Source organism: Ornithodoros turicata, chromosome 5 (genome assembly GCF_037126465.1).
Source record: "Ornithodoros turicata isolate Travis chromosome 5, ASM3712646v1, whole genome shotgun sequence".
Taxonomy (NCBI): domain Eukaryota; kingdom Metazoa; phylum Arthropoda; class Arachnida; order Ixodida; family Argasidae; genus Ornithodoros; species Ornithodoros turicata.
This window is the reverse complement of record NC_088205.1, coordinates 33,901,605-33,922,202: the sequence shown is the minus strand read 5'-3', so window position 1 is coordinate 33,922,202 and position 20,598 is coordinate 33,901,605. Positions and strand designations below refer to the sequence as shown.

Here is a 20,598-nt window from a genome sequence, read left to right as displayed (position 1 = left end):
CCGGATGGTACCGAAGGTACCGAACACGAGGTACCGAAACGCGTTCTGTGTGTATTGATGTGGTTAGCTGGTATCCGCGGTGCATTATTGCAAAGAATAAATGGCTACTGACGGCAGACGATCAGTGAGGTTTGTAATGCATGACCGTTAATATTCTGCTTTGTTCCAATTGTTTCATTCTTGCAGTCCGTCTCCTAGGAGCTCTGCAAAAGTGTGACGTGCCAAACGCTTCATTTTGCATCTAAAAAGACTGTTGCCAATGCTGAAAATTTTGTGAAGAATAACAACCGCTGGAAGTTACCTGCTCAGGTAACTGACAGCATCAAAAACAACAATAACTTGCAACAGAAAGAGATGCGTTTCTTACTTATTGATTCTCGGTAATTACGAAGTAGTTAACGAGTTATGGAGAGATCTCCTGCTGAAGCTGACACAGCACACAAAAACGTCGACCTCGTAATGTAAGAAGGGTTCATAGGACCGATCTCCCGACTTGTATATTATTGATGAACAAAGAGAGGGAAGGCAACCTGTTGCAAACGTGAGAAGGGCAGCAGTCCCTTTAGTTAATGGAGACACGGGAGGAAAATGGACAAGGCGGACTCGGCGTCGACAATGAACCCTTTGAATATTGTCGGCATCAGTGATTTCCCCAGAAATTCACTTCTGGGGGGGTGCCGAGCTTTCAAGGGGGGGGGGGGGGGGGGGTCATGCTTGGTGAAGGTTCCACTTACGGAATTTTTCCTAGACACGGAAAGAATCGTGGCACAACGGTGACATATCTGCACAGCTTTCCCGGTTTATTTGTACATGTCATTACTTTAGAACATTAGAATAGAGATTCATTGTGAACGGCATTTCAACATTAAGATGCATAATCACACGACCGACAAAGTTAAGAGACTACCATCTTGTCAACGAACACCTAGCAATCAACGGTGAAAACGTTAGAATACCTCGCTTGGTTGAGTTGGGCGCAAATGGCTCTTGATGATCCATATTGAGTTTGCGTGCCCGCACGCATTTTTGCTCTTACATACGCGCAATATATGCATTGCACAGTCGCTTTTAAATGATTTTGGACAAATGCATCGTACGATCATCTGCATGACTGTGGTCCTACAGCCCAAGTTTGAGAGCACAGGATGTAATTCGCTGCGCCGGACTCACTACCAGAACGTGTTGGTGGCCGAGTTGGGTGGGGTCACCTGAGAAATTTCAGGGGGGGTGTTGCAAAAATGCAGGGAGGGTGTACACCCCCCTGATGGGGGTGTAGGGAAATCCCTGGTCGGCATTTGTCGGTGTGGGATTTTCCCAGCACCCACCTAATGCCCCTTAAAAATCATGCACCCCCTTCCCCAAATACCGGCCAGAAAGGCCACAAAAGCAGCAGATATGGATGTCCACCCCACGAGACGAAAATCCTGGGAATATCCCTGAATACAACCGCAACACACAGAGGTGAATGAGGCTGCAAGCTGCAAAGGCTAAAAAGATGGAGTTGCGCAGGCATTTTAACACAGTTCAAAGATATGTGACAACTAAAACGGGATTACAGTTCGCGCAGAACCTCCATGTATGCAGACTCTGGATACAATCGAATTATTCTTTACATTGTTCACTTGCTCCTCAAGGCAGTCAAGATGACTAGCTGTTGGTCCAGTGTGGTTCCCTGCATTTGAGAGAAATGGAATAAACTTTATTTCTTATGCCCAACAAATATAGTTACATGAGCAGCATAGCAACCAGTTGTTTTGGCTCGGGCTCGGGAAAGGTCTGAGGGCGGACAATCTGTGCTTTACGAGATACGCGATGCATAATCCTCATGCGGACAAATTTCTCTAGATGGGTGGGGGGAGAACAGAGAAGGATGACAGGACAGTTACTGTTTTGTGATGGGCACAGCAGCTATCAAGAGGCAGCAGATGGTTTCTAGATTGTAATTGGCCTTGTTATGGTGAATAATTTGCTGATAAAAGAATAGACAATGCTCAGTGTGGGCAAGATTTTCTAATGGTGGTGGTGGTGGAAGACTGAACAGCACCACGTGTAAGGCACTGTGGGTGATACCTGCTTCATGGGAGAGGGGGATCCTTCATCAAACCAGCTGTATTTCCAGCGAAGGTCAGGGTTGAGGAAGAATGTTACGTCCAGGACACATAGTAAGGCATTAAAGGCTTCCTCTGCAGTGAAAACCAAATGCGGGCAACTAGAGTGGGTATGCAGTAGGAACTGTGATGAAGAATTGGGTTGTGATGCAAGAATCACCAATGTAACTACTTACAAGGGCGGTACCAGGGCATGACACAGGAAAAGGAGATAGTGAAGGGTCCTGCATGGCATGGTAAATATCATTAAGTTTGAAGGGAACTGCACATGCTCTTTTGGGGTAGGTAAATGCGGGCCGTTAACACTGACAACAGTCGAATCAAGTAAAGCGTGACTATGTCTAGAAACATTCTTACCAAATGTCTTATGACCAAACAGTCAAATGATCCCTGTTGTAATCACCAATAGCCTAGTTGATCTACTTCATGGGCCTGAAACTCACATGGAGTCGTGAGCGTCGTTGACCTTACACCACACAGAAAAGAAACTACCGTAACTGTCATAAAATACCCCAAAATACCATAAAACAAAAATATACACAAAGAACAGGAGCAGTGTATTTATTGTGCAGCCAGACAGTGTATATCACAATTCATTACTGAAAAGCTCCATTTGACACAATGAATAAGCTGCCTTTCCAAACAGGGTACTGAAAGTATGTATGAAAAGCAGTTTGAGAAAAATACATAGTTATTCAGAAACTAACTAGGACAATGTTCAGGAGCACTGGAATTATCTTCTAATTACACAGTGCTGTATTGTTGCCTCTCCTCACAGTTTCATGCGAATATATTCCAAAAGCCGGGAATCATAATGCACAATGGAAAAACTAACACCGACTTAACATAACAAAATAACCAATTTAATCAGACATTTCGTCTCCCATATAGGAGACATCATCAGGGAATGAGTGACCGAAAACCAGTTAAGTCGTCTTTGTATACGTCGGGAAGTGGGCCACGGTTGACGTTGCAGGCAGTAGGCTCTCTTTGTATATGCCACGATTCTAGGTATTTTCGTGGCCCCCACCGTTGTTCTCGTGCCAAGGTCACAGCGTTGTCAAAGTTGAAAGCATGTCCCGTTCTCCAGCAGTGGTCAACGAGTTCAGTCTTTAGCCTTGTTGCGTTTGTCGCTCTTTCGCCGTCTCGCCGGTGTTCCTTAATCCAGGTGCTGCATGTAACTGCTTAACTGGTTTTCGGTCACTCATTTCCTGATGCACGCACTGATGATGTCTCCCGTATGGGAGACGAAACGTCTGATTAAATTGGTTATTTTGTTATGTTAAGTCGATGTTAGTTTTTCCATCTCACAGTTTCATGAAAGAAGGAAGTCACTGAACAGCTTAGCCTGCTGTAGGGCTCGAACCCACATCTTCTGGATTTGGTAGAGCCCTGGACCGGCAATCCAGAAGATGTGGGTTCGAGTCCTACAGCTAGCGAACCTTTTCAGTGACTTTTTTCTTTCATTGTTCTGAGGCACTTGAGGCTTTGTGTCTTTGTCCCTTATTCTGTGTTCCAGCCTCAGAACATTAATTTCTATCGTATTCACAGTTTCAACTTTGAAAAGGAAACAAAAAGGCAGAGAGAAACAAGAAGCTGACTTTATTGACCCTGGATGGTTTTGGAGTTGCTACTTTAATATCAACTCTTAAGGGGACGGTCACATCCGGGAACCTCTCTATGAAACCGATACCACTATGTTCGGCATCGGCCGACAATCCACCCAGCTAATTTTTGCATTAGAAAAGTGTGTCAATATCAAATAAATAAGTTTTAAATATTAGCGCTGCTTTCGCAGCCACAGCTGCTCCAATAATGACGTGGCTACCTAAGCGGAGAGTGAAAGCTCGTCGATGAGAGGAGGAAAGGCACTGTCCAGATGCCCTCGTAACTGTATGAGACGCTCGCTTGGCCAAAGCATTCCTTTTCTTGAGGCCGCACACCCATTAGTTCTTAGGCTGCGACGTTTTCTTGGTTTTCCAGAGACGGAATTCCGGTATGCCCTCAATATCCGTCACCTGCTCTTGTCATATACTTCGTCGAATAGCAGTGAAACTACGCCACTCTTTCACGTGGGATTTTCGATACCGTCGTCAGTGGTTCACAAAGAATGAAATGACACTGTAGTTTCTAAAGCCATCGAAACAGATGTTATCATTTAAAACATAAAATGCAACAGCCCTTGTGCATAATTATTCCATCTCCATTTCTTTTCTACCCTGTACCTTCTTTGTTTCTTCTGTACCCCTCTCTGTTCCTTGCTAATTTCCTGCGGATGACGTACGGAGAGGATGCTTCTATCATTTTGTAAACTTTGTGTGAGGACTAAAATGAGCCCGTCCTAGTCCTCACTTTACTTATAGTGTTTTACTTGTGCCAGCATGAACGTTGTTATGCTGTCGAAACAGGAACCTTGTGAGTCTACATGCTACTGTCCCCTCCTTCAGCTTTTTCAAAGCTAATTTTGTTTCAGCTACCATTCTCTCCGCTTGACCATTGGTAGTGTGGTGATAGGGTGCACTGGTTATGTGTCAAATACCATTCTTCATACGAAAGATACCCATCTCTGCCGATATGAACGGTGTGCCATTATCAGTCACTAAAACTTGCAGCACTCTAGATGTTGTGAAAAGACAGTGTAGTACCTCCTGCACCACCATTGATGTCGCGGCTGACAAAGGGAGATAGACTCACATGTCGAGCAGGGAGTACTACAGGTTTTCCCGTCTATTTTAGTCCAAATGCCATCTGAGATAATCCAAGTGCCATTCAATTTAATCCGGGTGCCATCTGAATTAATTCATGGTGTTTTTAGGCATTATACCCGTGTATTCACATGAGGGACATCCCCACAGAATATTCTACAAACATGTAGTGGAAGGAAAAGTAAAAAGCTGCTGACAGGACTTAAGTTCTGCTGCACCTTATGTTGAGCATTCGCACGGGGCCGAGATATCGGAAGTTGGAGCGGAAGTATAGCAGACAACACCATTGGTCATGTCGTCTGCTAAGGAATACCTCGTGACTCTGCCGGAATATCCTGTGGTTTCAAGAGCACGGAAAGACATCACGCACGTCCTGCAGCTTAGTCACAAGATATTCCGTAACAGACGACAGCACCAGTGGTGTCGTCTGCTATTTGAGTCATGCCTTTTTGCGCTCATGTAACCATGCAGAATATCCTGCAGTTCAGTCAGATATTCTGTAGCAGACGACAGCACCAGTGGTGTCGTCTGCTATGTGAGTCATACCTTTTCGTGCCCTTCTAACCACGCGGAATATCCTGCAGCTCAGTCAGAAGATATTCTGTAGCAGATGACAGCACCAGTGGCGTCGTTTGCTATACTCCTGCTTTAACTCCCAATATCTCGGCGTCGTGTGAATGTTCAACATAAGACACGGCAGAACTTCAGTCCCATCAGCAGTTTTTTTTCACTTTTCATTCCACTAGAATACTCTACAGGGATGCCCCTGGTGTGAATACATGGTTATAGTGCTTAAAAACACCATGGATTAATTCAGATGGCACCCGGATTAAATTGAATACACCTGGATTATTTCAGGTGGCACTTGGACTAAAATGGGCGGGAAAACCTGTAGAGGGCGTGAAGGTGTCGGCATGGGCTAGTCCAGTGGTTGTCGTTAGGCAAAGGGACGGGACAATAAGTCTCTTTGGTGACTACCGCAGTACGGTCAATGCCTGCGTCCGTCCAAGCGTGTACCCACTGCGAGCTCAAGAGCTATTGGCATCTCTGCGAGGTGGAAAAATATACTCCAAGGCAGACCTAAGACAGGCTTATCAACAGCTGTGGGTGGATGAAGCAACTTCAGAAGTGTTAACTTGGAACACAATTAAAAGACAATACAGAGTAAAAAGGCTGCAGTTTGGCATCTCGGTGGCACCTCTGATTTTCAAACAATATAACAAGCATGAAACCTCAAAATATGGGGAAGGGTATGGTGAAGAACTGCAGAGCTGTTCCATGTCATGCCATGGCATAGCATGATCAATAGAATGTTTTGACACACCCACTTTTCTGATGAAAGAAATGACGAGTCTTGTTGGTGCAAACACCAGCTTAAGGTTGTCATTTTAATATAATTGAGCAAAATAAGATGTGTCTTTATCGTAATATGTATCTTTGAACACCCAACAACTCCAAATTATGAGCCTGAACTCCAGATATGTGGACAGGGATAACTTAATATTGAACAGTAGGGTCTGAAGGAAGAGGCTCAGAGGAGTTCAAAAGGTGCACAGTATTCAAAACAAGCATTCAAAAATGGGGTGCCGGGTGTTTTGAAACGATGGAAACACATGGTATCAACATATTTCAAATGCCTGACATAATGCATGTCAGATGTGGATTATGCTTGATGGACCCTGCTCTGCAGAAGTAGGCTTGGAAACAAAGCCAATTGCCCATACATAGCCTCTTCACATACATTTCTGTAGAGACTGCCATGAGAAATATACGGCCATAACTTGCATCCTCTGCTGGTTTACCTGGCTTATGAATTAGCACGACAACTAATGTTTCATTATTGAGTAGTACTGAACATGAAACAAATCCTTTCAAAGGGACAATAATCATGGAGCAAAACCAAACACACAAAAGGTTGAAATGTTAGTAAGCCCATGGGAGGTAGTATACCTAACCAGAGCATGATGCTCTGATACAGTAATTGTGACACGTTCTTAAAAGAACTTGCAGATCCTTCGTGTTGTTAGATGATGACGGGAAAGTAGCTAGAGGCATGTGGTGCTAATTTTCTGTGTACATATTATTAAAAGCCCGCAATACTGTGTAAAAGACTAAAGCGTGTTCTCTTATTTCACAGATTTAAAAAAATATTCCGGATTTTTCAACTTCTGATATTTCGAAGCTTTAAAAAATGTTCAGGATTTTCCAGCAAGGTGTTTATACAGGTGCATTGCAGATCGCTGCAGTCAGAACTGAAAAATCTTCCAAGAACTATTTAAATTACAATCATAGTAACTGGGCTTAAAAAAATATTAGGTTACATTTTACCTACTCAAGAGACAAATGTTGTTAACCCAAAACGATACAGCACAACGAGGACGAGAAGGATCAGACAAACACAGGCGTATCGTTTTGAGTATGTACCGGTTGTTAGTCAGTGCCTGTGTTTGTCTGATCCTTCTTGTCCTCGTTGTTGTGCTGTATCGTTTTGAGTGTGTACCAACTCGCCCAACTCTCCGCATTAACTGAGTTGTTAACCCCTTCCAGCATATTTGCAATTGGTATTAGTCGAAGGTACTGCAAGAAAACATTAGAGCGTGACGTTTCAGAGCTCAGAAAAGTTGCGAGAAAACAGTTATGGCAGATGCAACAGCGCACTAGGGAAGCACAGGAAACACACATGGTGCAGCATTTCATTTGACATTACTTTGCAGAATTTTAGGTTGCAGTGTACATGGCAGTAGTGCATGCAATGTGGCTACAGTGTGCACAGTGACTAAACAATAGAAGAAATTGTTAAAACTGAGCAGTGATTGTACTCAGATAGTGAAGCAGGATAGTGCATTGTAGCCGTGGTTCATCGTAAGCATGGGGGGGGGGGGCAATTTTTGATTTTTTTTTTTTTTCTGTTGCTTGCATAAAGTGGCTCATAGGCTCTTGTGTGCTTTTTCCATGGCACTGAGCAGTTGGTTTCATCCAGAGATTTTCGGAGGATTTTCATCGGGGGGGGGGGGGGGGTGAGAGGGCCTGCTGCCTTTCTTGCTTTCTTTTACTTTCTGTCAGGTATTTTTTAGGGGAGAGACATTAGGGGGAGTGTGCTGGTAAAATCCCTGGTTTCATCTTTCGATGGTTTCGACCTGGATTTTATTTTGATCGCTAATGGTATTCACTTTTTCTTCTATTGATTTCATCAGTTCCTTAGACTTTTTCGGCGATTACTTCTGGAATACTTGTAGCTGCTTGTTCTAGCGCTTGTTCGAACCTTTTGTGCATTTTACATGTGAGCTCTTCTTGCGATTATTGTATCGCTTCAAAGTCGTGAAAATGCGTTTCCACAACAAACTTCACCGCGGCGGCAGAGATCACACTGGATAAGTTCCTCGAACCGGACCTCGATCTTTGTTCTCTCCGTGACGATGTTCTAGACAACCTGCTTGAAAAGGACAGAGGGCTACTGACCTTTCGGAAATTTCGAACTTCGCGCCACTGCACTTAGAGCACCATCATTTCCTTCGCCACACGACAGGTGACGGCACGGTCGCGTGCTGCGGTTCGCATATGGTTCGCCCTGCTGTTGGCGCGCAATATGGCAGCATTTTAGTTTTACACGGTCTCCAGCACTTACCTGGCGACGTGAATGAGGTTTGCGTTGGCAACAATTATCACGAAGGAATACCTGTCGTCCCGTTCTGTCGGCGCGTTTGAGCAGACGGCGGGACAACGTTCGGTAGAAGCTAAAACAGCGAGACTGCAGGCAGTACGGATGTATGTAAACTGATTCCCTTCGACCGTTCGGAGCCCGGGATGGGACGCAGGTGTTTCGCTCCAAACTGCAGAAGTGGATACAACTCGTGCAATGAGAAAGTATTCACATTCAAGGCTCCCAATGATACACAGCGTCTGCAGGCGTGGGCAAGGGCAATTCCAAGAGGAGATCGGCAGCTGACGTCAACCGACTACATTTGCGAGAGACATTTCGCCGACGACATGATCAAACGAGGTAGATACTACAGTGAGCTAGGTGGCGAAGTAATTTTAGACAGGCCGAAGAAGCCTGTACTTCTTCCACACGCTGTGCCTTGCATTTTTCCCGGTTGTCCACCCTACTTGTCGTCTTTCAAGAAACGAAGCCAAGCGCCAAAAAGTCGATCAAGAACCGGCGGAGGCAGTAAGAAACGAGGGAGAGTGGAAAATTTTGGCGATCAGCACGGCGGCATCAGCGACTCTGGCAACAGATCACAAGAGCAAACAGAATGGCATTTTGCTTCCCCTGTGTGCGAGCCTCATCACCAGCCCAATGATGCTGGTAGCACGTTACAAGTGAAGCTAGAGCCAGAGATAAGTTCGTCCGTGTATGAGCCTTCTGGCCACCCCAGTGACGCCAGCGATGTTGATAGCACATTTCAAGTAAAGCTAGAGCCAGAGATAACTTTGTCTGTGTACGAGACTCCTGACCAGCCCAGTGGCACCAGCGATGCTGGTAGCAGTTTACGAGTAAAGTTCGAGCCTGATATGGCTGCCTTTTTGTGCGTGCCTACTGTACCTATGGAGCTTCCCTTGCCTCTGGATGCCAGTGCTCAAGTGTTTGCAAATGTAAGCCCTACTGACCCCGATGTGTTGGAGGTGCCAGACATAAAATGTAGCACATTCTCTCATTCTGTCTCTGACGTGTCTTCAGAAATGAAACAACATCCATGTAGTTCATCAGCTGAGGCATGCATCCTGCAAAATTTAGTGCGGGAAAGTGAAATCGTGTTGCCCAGCCGAGCGTGGTGTAGTCAAAATATTAGCACGGACGGCGTTGAAAGCCTCTGCTTTGTTGAACTGAAGAAGGCGTCTGCAACGTCTCCAATTTTTGTTAACAAGAGCTTGGAGGTGACAGTAAGTCAAGCAGGCCTGAAAATTAGTCGGTGTGTTCTCGGGTGTGAAGTGAGCAGCACAGTTGTCCAGACTCATGGTCAAATGCTGGATGTGCCAGATATCATAGTCATGCTTGACGCTTTTCACAACACATCTGTTTGTCGCGGTGGTCCTGCATGGGAAAGATATTCTGGCATTCAACTAAAATGTGCCTCTGTTGACAATACTGGACATTGGAGGCACAAGAGGTGTCCCTTCCTTCTTGACACTGCAGAAACGCAATGCGTATTCTGTGAAAGATTGCACAATACGATGCGGGTCCACAAGTCAAGAAAGAGCAGGGCAGAAAGAAGGCTTGGACTGGAGCAAAATGAACATCTAGATTAGAATAGTATTACATTGCAGGGATCATCAGTAGAGAAGTGAAGACTATATTACGGTGCGAAAAATGCAGACAGATGTCTCCATGCAGGAAACATGTTTTCAACTTTGCAAGACATAGCAGTTCTCAATCACCCAAACATGCAGCTGCAAAATGCTTTGTTGTGCTGATGACTTTTTTTGGAAAAATGTGAACTAGTAAGTGTTTCGGGACACTAGGCCACATCCTGCACTAGAGCCGTTTCTATGACTAGATGCCAGAGGGGCAACCACCCCATGCGCGAACGGCAGAGACCCTGGAACCTCACATAAGATTAGGGAAATCCGAGGTAATTGGCACCATGCTTCTCTAGCTCAGTTATTTTTTCAGTTAGAATTGTGCTACAGAGTTTTGAAGCGCACAATATTTACGCAACAGAATGAGTAACTGGTCATGTGTGTAGCTAAAGATGAACACATATGTCAATTCTACACTTCTTTTTTGTTTGTTTTGTTATTGTGAGATCTTTGGACAGTATGTCTGGAGAGGAGGCGGTGCTTTACAGTCGTCGTGCCCCAAGTGGAAGTTGGCCTGTAGAATGCTCTGTCCTAGATTACTTCCTGTAGCACCTGGAAGCTGTCCTTTCTATATGATGAGCACAAAAATTATGGAAAATATATTGTGAACAAACTGTCCCGGCACTGGAACAAACAATTACAATACAAGCCTCAAGATGCCTAAGAGCATGAAAAATTTTTGACAGCTGCCATGTTTTAAACAAAAATGATGCCTTTGCAAAAACTCTAAGCGAAAGAAAAATGTCCAAAGAAAAATAAACAAAAACCTATGCAAGCTTTGCAAAAACTCATTGATACGGATGTCATCAACATTTGTGTAGGCAGGAGAGATGTCCCTCAGGCTTAGCGGCACCAAAGAGGAAAGTGACATACCCCTTTTCATCGAACAGGCAAACTGGAGGTCACTAGTGTTCTTTTTCTTCCTTTTTCCTCCATGTAGCAGTGGATAGAGAACAGCGACAACAGCCTTTTCTTGGTTGGTTGCGTAGCTTTGAAGCTTTGCCTAATGAGAGTTACCACTGCCAAAGTCACCCCAGAGAGCATATTCGCAGTCAGGTTGGTCCAATTTCAATCACCCGATTTATTTTTATTTATTTATTATTTATTTATTGAGCCATCAAGGGGCGTGAGGGCCGTGAGACCTGGGAGCCGTTCATTTTAGAGAGCCTCGTTTTAGCGAACCTCGTTTTAGAGATCCCGTTTTAGAGAGCCTCGTTTTAGATAATAGCGTTTTAGAGAAGATGGCGGTAGGTTACGTTTCAGCGAAAACCGTTTTAGAGAATAACGCTTTAGCGAAATCCACCACGATTTTGGTTTAGGTTTCGCTTCCGACTAATCATCAACGCATTTTTCTTTCCCTTTTCTTGTATGCTCAGTTTAGAAGCCGGTGTTTATGTATGGTGTTTAGGTCTGGTTGGTGAGGTTTATGTATGGCTGCATCCCAACTACTTTTTAAGTAATAATAATTTTTAAGTTAATTAAATTTATGAAATATTATTTGCTAGATTTTCTACACTGTGAGCAATATACAGCGTGTGTTGTTATTTGATTATTATTATTAATATTGATTTTCTTTCTTTCTTAACTGTGCGCTGTGATGTGATGCGTTTCCAAAAATAACACACCCTGTATTCTCACGGGGAGGATACCATGATGGGGAGAGCAAGCAAGACAAACACAAGCACACAACATAAGCTCAACCTGTACAAACTACCCTGTCTTGATACGCTTAGGGAGCACAGGGAGTTAGTTATTACGATGTCTTATGTGTAATAAAACTATGTAAGAAATGTATGCTTGCTGGAGTGACGGTTGCAAAATAATTCGTCTTCGCTCGAACAAGTAGCCAGAACTATATTCATCTCTGCTGTGCTTCCCTCCTCTTTTCATCTTTTATGTTCTTCGGAGCTAGCATACCAAAACCGAAATCTGTTTTCTCTAAAACGGCATCCCTAAAACGTGCCCCGGAGTCTCTAAAACGGTATTCGCTAAAACGAGACTCTTTTTCCCTAAAACGTAACTCGCTAAAACGTGACCTGTTCTCTAAAACGCAATTCTCTGAAACGAGGCTCTCTAAACCGTAGGGGAACCGTGAGACCTGATTTAGATAATTGATCTTAATCTAGAAAATAATTGCAGTTTTTAATAAGGATTTAAGCCGGTCCCCAGGCAGTCTGCGCTTAAAAAAAATGGCGAGCTTGAGCTTGGGCAACAAAAAAACACAACACACAGACTAGAGTCCAAAACAGTTGAGCTCTAGTCTGTGTGTCATGTTTCTTCGTTGCCCAAGCTCAGGCTCTACTCATCATGTAGATGATCCGGCAGCATGCCTGCGTCTGCACCATCTTGGCTGCAGCGCAGGCTCACAAATATGATATGAAAAGACACCATTTGGACAGTGCTGAGATCCATGTATGACTAATACAAAAATCAAGTGTGGGTACATACAATTAGTGGGTGCAATGTCAAATACTTAAGCACACTTTCTGTCAAGGATTTGTATAAACTGTTTTCTCTATTGTTTTTTCGTGCACGGCATGGGACAGACAAGTTTTGCAGCCTTCTCAATTGCCATTCAATTTGGACCTTTGGTTGTGAAACGTAAAATATGTAGCTGGTGTCCACCAGATTTCAAAACTAGTCTAAACGCAGTGGTTCTCAACCAGAATTCCACGGAACCCAGGGGATCCAAGAACCACGAAGAAAGGAAAAGTACACAAGTACACACCTCCTGTCTACTTTGTTCCCCTCAAGCTCAAGGTGATGCTTCCCACCCCAGGAGCCTTCTTGTGAGGTTTCGCGAAGATTATGCTGTTGAGCTGCCGCGAGTGAAACTGGGGTGCGTACCAATGTTTGCCCTTGGACAGCCTTGGTAGCAGACACACTTCTATACAGTTATGTCTATCAGTGTGTAGTAGTAGGTTCCTTGAAGCCGTGCTGGGTACCATCAAGAGTTCCCTCAAATAACATATGTTGAGAACTACTAGTCTAGAGCACTAACAGCTGGGGTGATTTCATCACAACGCATGTAACGGTCTGTGCAACAATCTATAAGGAATCTCCCTTTGCTTTGCAGTTTATAACTACTATTGACAACACCATAGGACGAGACATTGCAGGATGTTCTTCTACAGTACCAAATAGCTTATCTGCATTCCGATATTGGCTAGAATGAGTTCTGAATTCGGCCACCAGGTGTCTGGCCAAGCTCCCGATGTGCTGCTGTACTGCCTGTAGCGCTCGCAATTTGTTACAGCTGACCTTCTAATGTTCATAGATGTAGCGGAACATTTTTTTCGGTTTGTCAAACGCAACTGATATTTGCTTTGGCACGGTAACATTTTTTGGTGCATCTTTTCAGCTCTATGTCAACTATGTTAGCGGCATCTCTTTCATGTACTGCGTTATCATGCCTTACTTCTGATCCGAGGAAGAAAAAGCCTTGTCAGTCAAAAGACTTATTTGAATGAAATAAGTCAGGTTTAGAATCAAATAAATGAGACCTTTTAACTTTTCGTGAAAATCGTTTTCTTTCCTTATTTTCTTTTTTTCTTTTCAACCCCATTTACAGTAGTTGTATAGTTGCCTGCCTCATAAAGTGATAATTTTGTGCATTTGAGGGTCATGTTGGCATGATGTTAACAATAATACTGCCTTTATGTTACGCAATTTGTAACTTGTGCCTAGCAAATACTATGCACTCTTGCTACGGAGCTGTTTGCATTGAACTCTGAAGGGTATATTGAATAAACTAGACAAACAACTTGCACATTGCAGAACCATTTATTTCTGCCTATAGTGTGGATGTTACTGCAAGTCCTTTGCCAACAAAGAGCAGAACAAATATAAAATAAGAAGTCACTGATGTGTCGAGTTCCGTAATCACGTCATACGATAGGGAGTGATTGGTTCCGTAACTGGCACCTACACTTGCTTCTTTTGGCTATCGAGCTAGCAGACTGGGTGCCTGCCTGGTCCTTCATGTGAACAGGCATATCTAAGTGGCGGCCAGTCAATAACTTGGTCCAAGGGAAACCGGGGTAGCCCGCAAACAGGGTGTCTGCCAACCGGGAAATATCAGGGAATATTGGTGCGTCTGGAAAAGTCAGAGAATTGTCAGGGAAAGTGAAAAAAGTTGCGGAAGTTAGGGAAAACGTCTTTACACGGAGGGCACGATGACATAATGAAGAGCACGGTTCATTGGCCATGCCACTGCATCGATCTTTGGGGTGAGCAGTTGCGAAGTATGAAGGCCTCTACATGAAACAAGTGCCAGACGAAGGCAAGGTGCCTCTGGTCTTTTTTGCGTGAAAAGGGCATCGTCTCATGGGTTGCACGTGGTTTTGCACGTGCCGCTCCGGGGGCTGCGAGTGCGTTGTTGTGAGTCATGTCAATTGGGTGCCAGTTCGGTTTGTGCTTGGCATTCTATTTTGAGTAGCGTTGTGGCAGTGACAATGGCTCAAACAAGGAAGTGTACTTTCAATGCAGACTGGACGAATCCAGCCATATCAGAGTTCAACAGCTTAAACCAGAGCAGAGATTAAACCTATGTCAAATGACCCGTACAGTGCCCTCTGCACGAAGTGCAGGAAGAAATTCTCCTTGAGCAACATGAGGAGAACTGCAGTATCTAGTCATTCTATGAGCAAAAGACATCTGTCTGGTGAAAGCAGTTGGGGCTGTCCCCAGGCAAGCCTCATGCCATCCTGCAACACAACCTTAACGAGTGCGTCGATCAGCCTTCATTCGATGTCTGAACCACTGCACCAGTTGTAAGAAACACCCTAGATGACTTCTTGCTGAAAAAAGAATTCACAAAAGCCGAGATTCTTTGGTGCATGAATGCCATAACGACGCACACCTTTTTCACTCTGCCGCGACCTTGGTTGTGATATTTCCGTCATGTGAAACTGCTGCAAAGATGAGATTGGGAAAGGACAAAGTCGACTACACAATTTGCTATGGAATCGCCCCATACTTCCAAAAGCAGTTACTATCAAGCCTCCTTCGTGCGTTATCCTTGGTATTTTCATTTGATGAGTGATTGAAGAAAGTGGTGGAGAAAGAACAGATGGACATGCTTGTCAGGAACTGGGACACAGATAACTCCACAGTGAGGACACAATACCTCAAATGATGTTTCCTTGATGTTTCGTTGATGCCATGCACGTGCAGATGACTTCGCTTTTGCTTTCAAGAAAGTCACTGAAAGCGTGAACGAGAAAAAGAATACTCCAGATATCAATGGATGGACCCAATGTCAACATCAAGTTTCTAAGGTCCATCAGCATGGAGATCAGAGAGTCTGGGGAAGGTCTCGTTGATTCAGGGAAAAATCGACACTCTCAGAAAATGGCACTTATATTAAGGAGCATTAAAAAAATGTTAATTTCACATGGAGTGTCCCCAACCTGTTTTAGGTTCTCTTTTCTTTCAATGAATGTGCCTTTTTTCCATTGTGAACAACTTGTATCCGTATGTTTTCACGTTTTACGAACACAGTAATCAAGGCAAGAACACATGAACCAGTTTTGTCAACCACTTATCGTTGCGTGCACTCAGCGTTTGTTGGACCAAGATACTGTGTCTTCTTTTGAAGCACGCGTCAAGTCAAAGCTTGTCCTCTACAGATGCGTGCCCAGCACATGTGCAAAGTGGCATTACCTTATCACCCTGGCGGTTGCGTAGAATTCTTTAGTTCATGCTTGACGATGCAGCTAGTATTAATCACATCATAGCAATTACCGATACACAGAAACTTTAGCATATTGTTAGGGAATCCACCGTGTTTACAGCAAACCCTCGTTAATATGACCCCCGATAATCTGACATACGTGCTTTATGACCATACTCCTGGGGAACAATTTAGTGAAACCTCTGCAAATGCCCCCCGTTAATATGACAATTCCGCACTATGACCAAAAATCTCGGGAACGACCATGGTCATAATAACGAGGGTTCACTGTAGTTGCGTACAGCCCGGAAAAGTCAGGGAATTTGGAACGTATTATATTGGGTAGACACCATGGCAAAGCTTTACCAAGCCAAGGAGTGAGCATGAAGTGAGAAGGACAACACAAACTAACAGGTTTTGCATTGTGATTGAAAAGTGTGTCTTGTCTGTTTGTATCTTGTCCTTCGGTTTCCTTTTGGCTCAAGGTACACTTTTCAATAACTGAGCATGAGCCATGTGCTGAAGCCCGCCATGTGACAATCGGCTCTATATGTCTTCCAACTGCAATCTTGTCACTTCCATGTGCATTTTTAGTCACTTTTTCTGATCATGCTGATATGCTGATTCTCTGATATGCTGTCGGCTGGGACCCAGGTGACAGCATAACCCTTTGTCCTCTCCATAAATTGTTAGGTCCGCCTTTAGGGTTCTCAATGTAGGGGGCTGATAGTCAGTGCCCTTGATGTTTGCGTTTAAGATGCTGTTTTCCTTGAAACCTCAGTTGAGAGTCTGCAGTTGTCCTGTCTACTTCTATCTATGTCCTTGTCTTCTTGCTGCTATTCGCCATCATGAGCTGCTTTAACATAACTGGTGCAGCATGCCTGCCACATTTATGAAGAAAATAGGTTTCCTAATTGTTACATTCATTGGAGACATGTCAAGCATGAGCAAATATTGAGGAAAATTCTCAGATGAGGGTTGCTCAAAAAAGGGTTGAACCTTAAAAAGTGAAATGTAGCACATTTTTGTGCAGTTTCATTCATGTTCGTCTTCATGTCTTTGTGGCTCTCTATATAAAAATGTTGTACCCTATGTCCACACACGGTACTGTTTTTCCTGCCATTTATCCATCACCCCTGCCTTTCAGGAGCCATAAGTCTGTTAATTATGCCAAACTGGATGCAGGCATTGATGATGGTGAGACTGTTGTCAATCTGAGCACGTAACATTTATTCTTCATGGCACTCTTACTACCTTTTGCAGATGATGACTTCAGACCTGCTGATATTGCCAGCAAAAGACAAAGAAAGGTCAAGGAAACTGCCAGAACTCCAGCTTCAAAAGTGGCCATAAAGATACCTGTTACATGTCCTCTTGAATGCAAAGCTCCTGATGCTTCTTCTCAGTCATCAGCACAAAATGTTCAAAAGTTCGTTACTTTCTACAGAAACCTCTAAATCCTAGCATGTTTTTTGGCTGCAAGATTTCTGTGGCAGCATGCTGTAAAGATTAGGGGATGAACTACCATACTATATTTTATGTTCTGGGCAGAGCCAATCTGAGGGGCTGAGGGAGGGGCAGCTGCCCAAAGCTTCCTCAGGGAGGGAGGGATGCCGGATGCCGGAGTCCCGAAAGCTCATAAGGTTGGGGAATTTTTATCGTAGAATTAAGAACCATTCTATTTTTCACCATTTCACTTGTATTTACCTATGTAAGTTTAAATTTTTCTGTAGAACTTTGAGGTGCACAAATTTTCTGCAGCAAAATCAGTTATCTGTTTGTTCTTTCGTTCCTTCATCAGTTATCTGTTGCAGCTAGATAGCTAAAGATGGAGAATAGACATGTAAATCCTATGCCTATAATGTTTTCTGTCTGTTGCACAATCTTTAGTCTTAATATAGTGCTTCTAGTGGAAGGAGGGGAGGGGGGGGGGGTATTCAGCGCTAGGTCACCTGGGTGCTGACTGCACTCCGCCATGCCTCAGGTGGGAGTTGGTCTCAAGACACCTCCGTTTCTGGGTAAAACTGTCCGGAAAGATTACTTAGTGGGGTTTTTGAATTTTGGGCATATGGTGCACTAACAGTAATCTTAATAATAGTGTTCCTGAGAGTTGCATTTCTGAACTTTACAGGTTCATTCCACATTTTGATTTTGTGGGTCAGTCTGATGATATTCTGCATAATATGCATGCAATTCTATTTCAGTTAACTTTGCACATAGAGTATCTCTGTAGCATGCTTTTGTAGCAGTTCCTTATAGCAGTTGGAAGGCATCAGTGTCTGTCTAGCCTGGGGCTGTCATGTAGGCAACAGTGGTGTGCCAGAATCACACTTGCGACCTCCATACTACAGGTGCAGCTTCAGCGTTGTGCTAGAGTCCAAATGGGAAGTTGGGACATGTTTGGGTGGGAGTATGACAAGTTTAGCTTGTAGGGGGTGTACTGAAAAAAATTAAAAAATCCTTCAACTTTATCTTTTCAAGCTCTGTAGGCACCAGAAGATATTCTTCCGTTTCTGTGTGTAGGAGGCCATCCTTAGACGACAAGCTCTTTGAGAGAGATCTCAAAGTTGCCCTCCGATTGTCGCAGCAGGAACCTTGCGTCGTACCTATGCTAGGTAGGACTATTTGCATCTCCAATACTTTAGTTTGCTAGAAACTGAGAGTTTTCTCGTCAGTGTGTGTATTACGCAAGTTGGGATATTATTCCATATTGCTTTCAAGCTAGCTACGGTACGTTACATGCGGAGCAACAATACATACGCCAAGCGACGCAGATATGTTGGCTTGATTTCAGCTGTGTCCTGTGTGACTTCAAGTTGCTTTTTTGTTCATGTTTTTGTGTTTGCTTGTCCAAACTCCAGCCGTGTTGCCCTCACGAAAATGTGTTGAGTACCTCTCGCTGCAACAGGCAAGCAAGCATATGATCACACTAAAATACCCTGAAGGTGTCTTTAGAGGAGTCGTTTCTATCCCATAATCTCTGGTTTGTTTACTCGAAAGCGTGCCATTAGAGAATTAAAATTTTTATAACAGCTGCGAGATGCTATGAAATTCCGTCACAATTCAGCTTGTTGCAAACAATGAGGTCTTACTTTTCTTTTCCTTTGCTCGCATTGTAACAATAGGGAAATTATTTGCTTTGATATGATACACGGCATGTCATGATATATGAACGGGTAATTAACATAAGCCACATAACATAACATAAGGAATTAACTCACAGGTTTCTAAAGTAGTGCTACGATTTCCGTTGAATACCGTACGACAACCAGACAGTTCCAATGTAGTGGTGATGTAAGGGCGCTCTCTGCATGTGGCCTCGAACATGGGCAAGATCTTCCTCTGATGGTGCTAGCCCATTAGTGTAAAACCCTTTAATGTTGAGGCCACAATTAACCACTTATTAGACACATGGCGCATAGTTTCGCAAATTCTGGCTCCTAAAATTTGTGGCCTGATTGGCGTGCTTTGTGATAAGCCCGATATTGCCTGCGCTGCGTTTGATAAAGGTGACATTGCTGATATTGACATTGATAAAGGTGACACATACTTGTGCTGTAAAGCAGTTCAAGTGCTTGCCAGTGACCTATGCAACAGGCTGTGAAAATAAAACTTGGGATTCTAGCATAATTTTTGAAGTATTAAATCTTGCTAGGCATTCTTGCATGCTCTTAAAATTAGTAATGTTTTCAATTCGCGATGTTCCCCTAAAATTAGGAGCTCATATACATTAGAGTCTTACAATATTTACAAAGTTGCAGTTTCGTTTGAGATCAGTTCCGAAAGGAAATTGGTGTGGAGCACTTTTTCAGATAATCCTGGATATTCTTGTGTACATTAAAATAAAAACTGAATTGAAATGAATTTCATAAACCATGTGGAATTTTCCAAGCATTCATTACCAACAGGCACATATATTTTTACTTAGTGCAGCTCTTATGCATTTCTGGGTACTTCCAGAAAGCCTTCTCTTGCACACACGTTTTGGTGACCTTCAGCTCAGTATCGTAAACCTTGCTCAAACCATAAAGCTTCACATACAAGAGCTGGCCAGTTGTGTTTGTACATAATGCATAAATGTTTAAGATAGATAGATAGATAGATAGATAAGTGCTTTATTTAAACATTCTATACATTACAAATTATAAGCGGGACCGCTAGGCACGCCTGTAATGCGGTCCCCGTAAAAATTACAGTGATTACTAATGATCTGATACGCTCAGAAAAAAAACACAACAACACAAGACAATGAAAACAACAACAACAACAAAAAAAATGATCAGAAATAACTTGCCGAGACAGTTTCAGCATAAATACATAAACAGCAATAAGCGTTACAAGAAGGAATAAATAGAAGAAATCAATCACAGCAGATTCGACAACAGCCGTTTAAACATCTCGAAACTAGGTACTTCTCGTACCTGTGACGGAAGACTATTCCAATGCTTTCCCGCGAAGTAACAGAATAACTGTAGACCATAATTCGTGCGGGGCTGGGGAAGCGTTACACAAAATTCACTATTTCTCAAGCAATACTGACTAGCAGCATAACTAACTGAAATTAATGATGAATTGACCATATTGTGCAAAAGTTTAAACAAAAGTAACAGACATTTGTATTTTACTAAGGAATAGATGTTTCTAATGCCCAGTAAGGCGAAATAAAATGTAACAGACTCATATGGGGGGAGTCCCATCATAATACGCAAGGTTTTCTTTTGCAAAAGAAATATTGGTTGAATACTTGTCTTGTAGGTTACCCGTTAGTGTACTGGCAATTGCTATTTACTGCTGCTGCTGCTGCTGACACCAC

At 43.4% G+C, this 20,598-nt stretch overlaps 1 protein-coding gene across 7 annotated transcripts in view; it reads left to right on the top strand.

Annotated features, from left to right (window-relative positions):
* The window catches only part of LOC135394331 (RAD51-associated protein 1-like), a 57,538-nt gene continuing 36,940 nt past the window's right edge, over nt 1–20,598 (top strand). For 2 of the 7 annotated variants that reach the window (XM_064625023.1, XM_064625021.1), the window contains exons 1-4: nt 10,998–12,950; nt 16,933–16,982; nt 17,049–17,214; nt 18,267–18,400. In XM_064625023.1, the coding sequence (XP_064481093.1) occupies nt 12,649–12,950; nt 16,933–16,982; nt 17,049–17,214; nt 18,267–18,400 (652 nt within the window). In that variant the 5' untranslated portion in view covers nt 10,998–12,648. Of the gene's footprint in view, nt 130–186; nt 310–10,997; nt 12,951–16,932; nt 16,983–17,048; nt 17,215–18,266; nt 18,401–20,598 lie in introns of those variants that run through there. The other 5 variants (XM_064625026.1, XM_064625025.1, XM_064625024.1 and 2 more) reach the window with 5 other exon arrangements.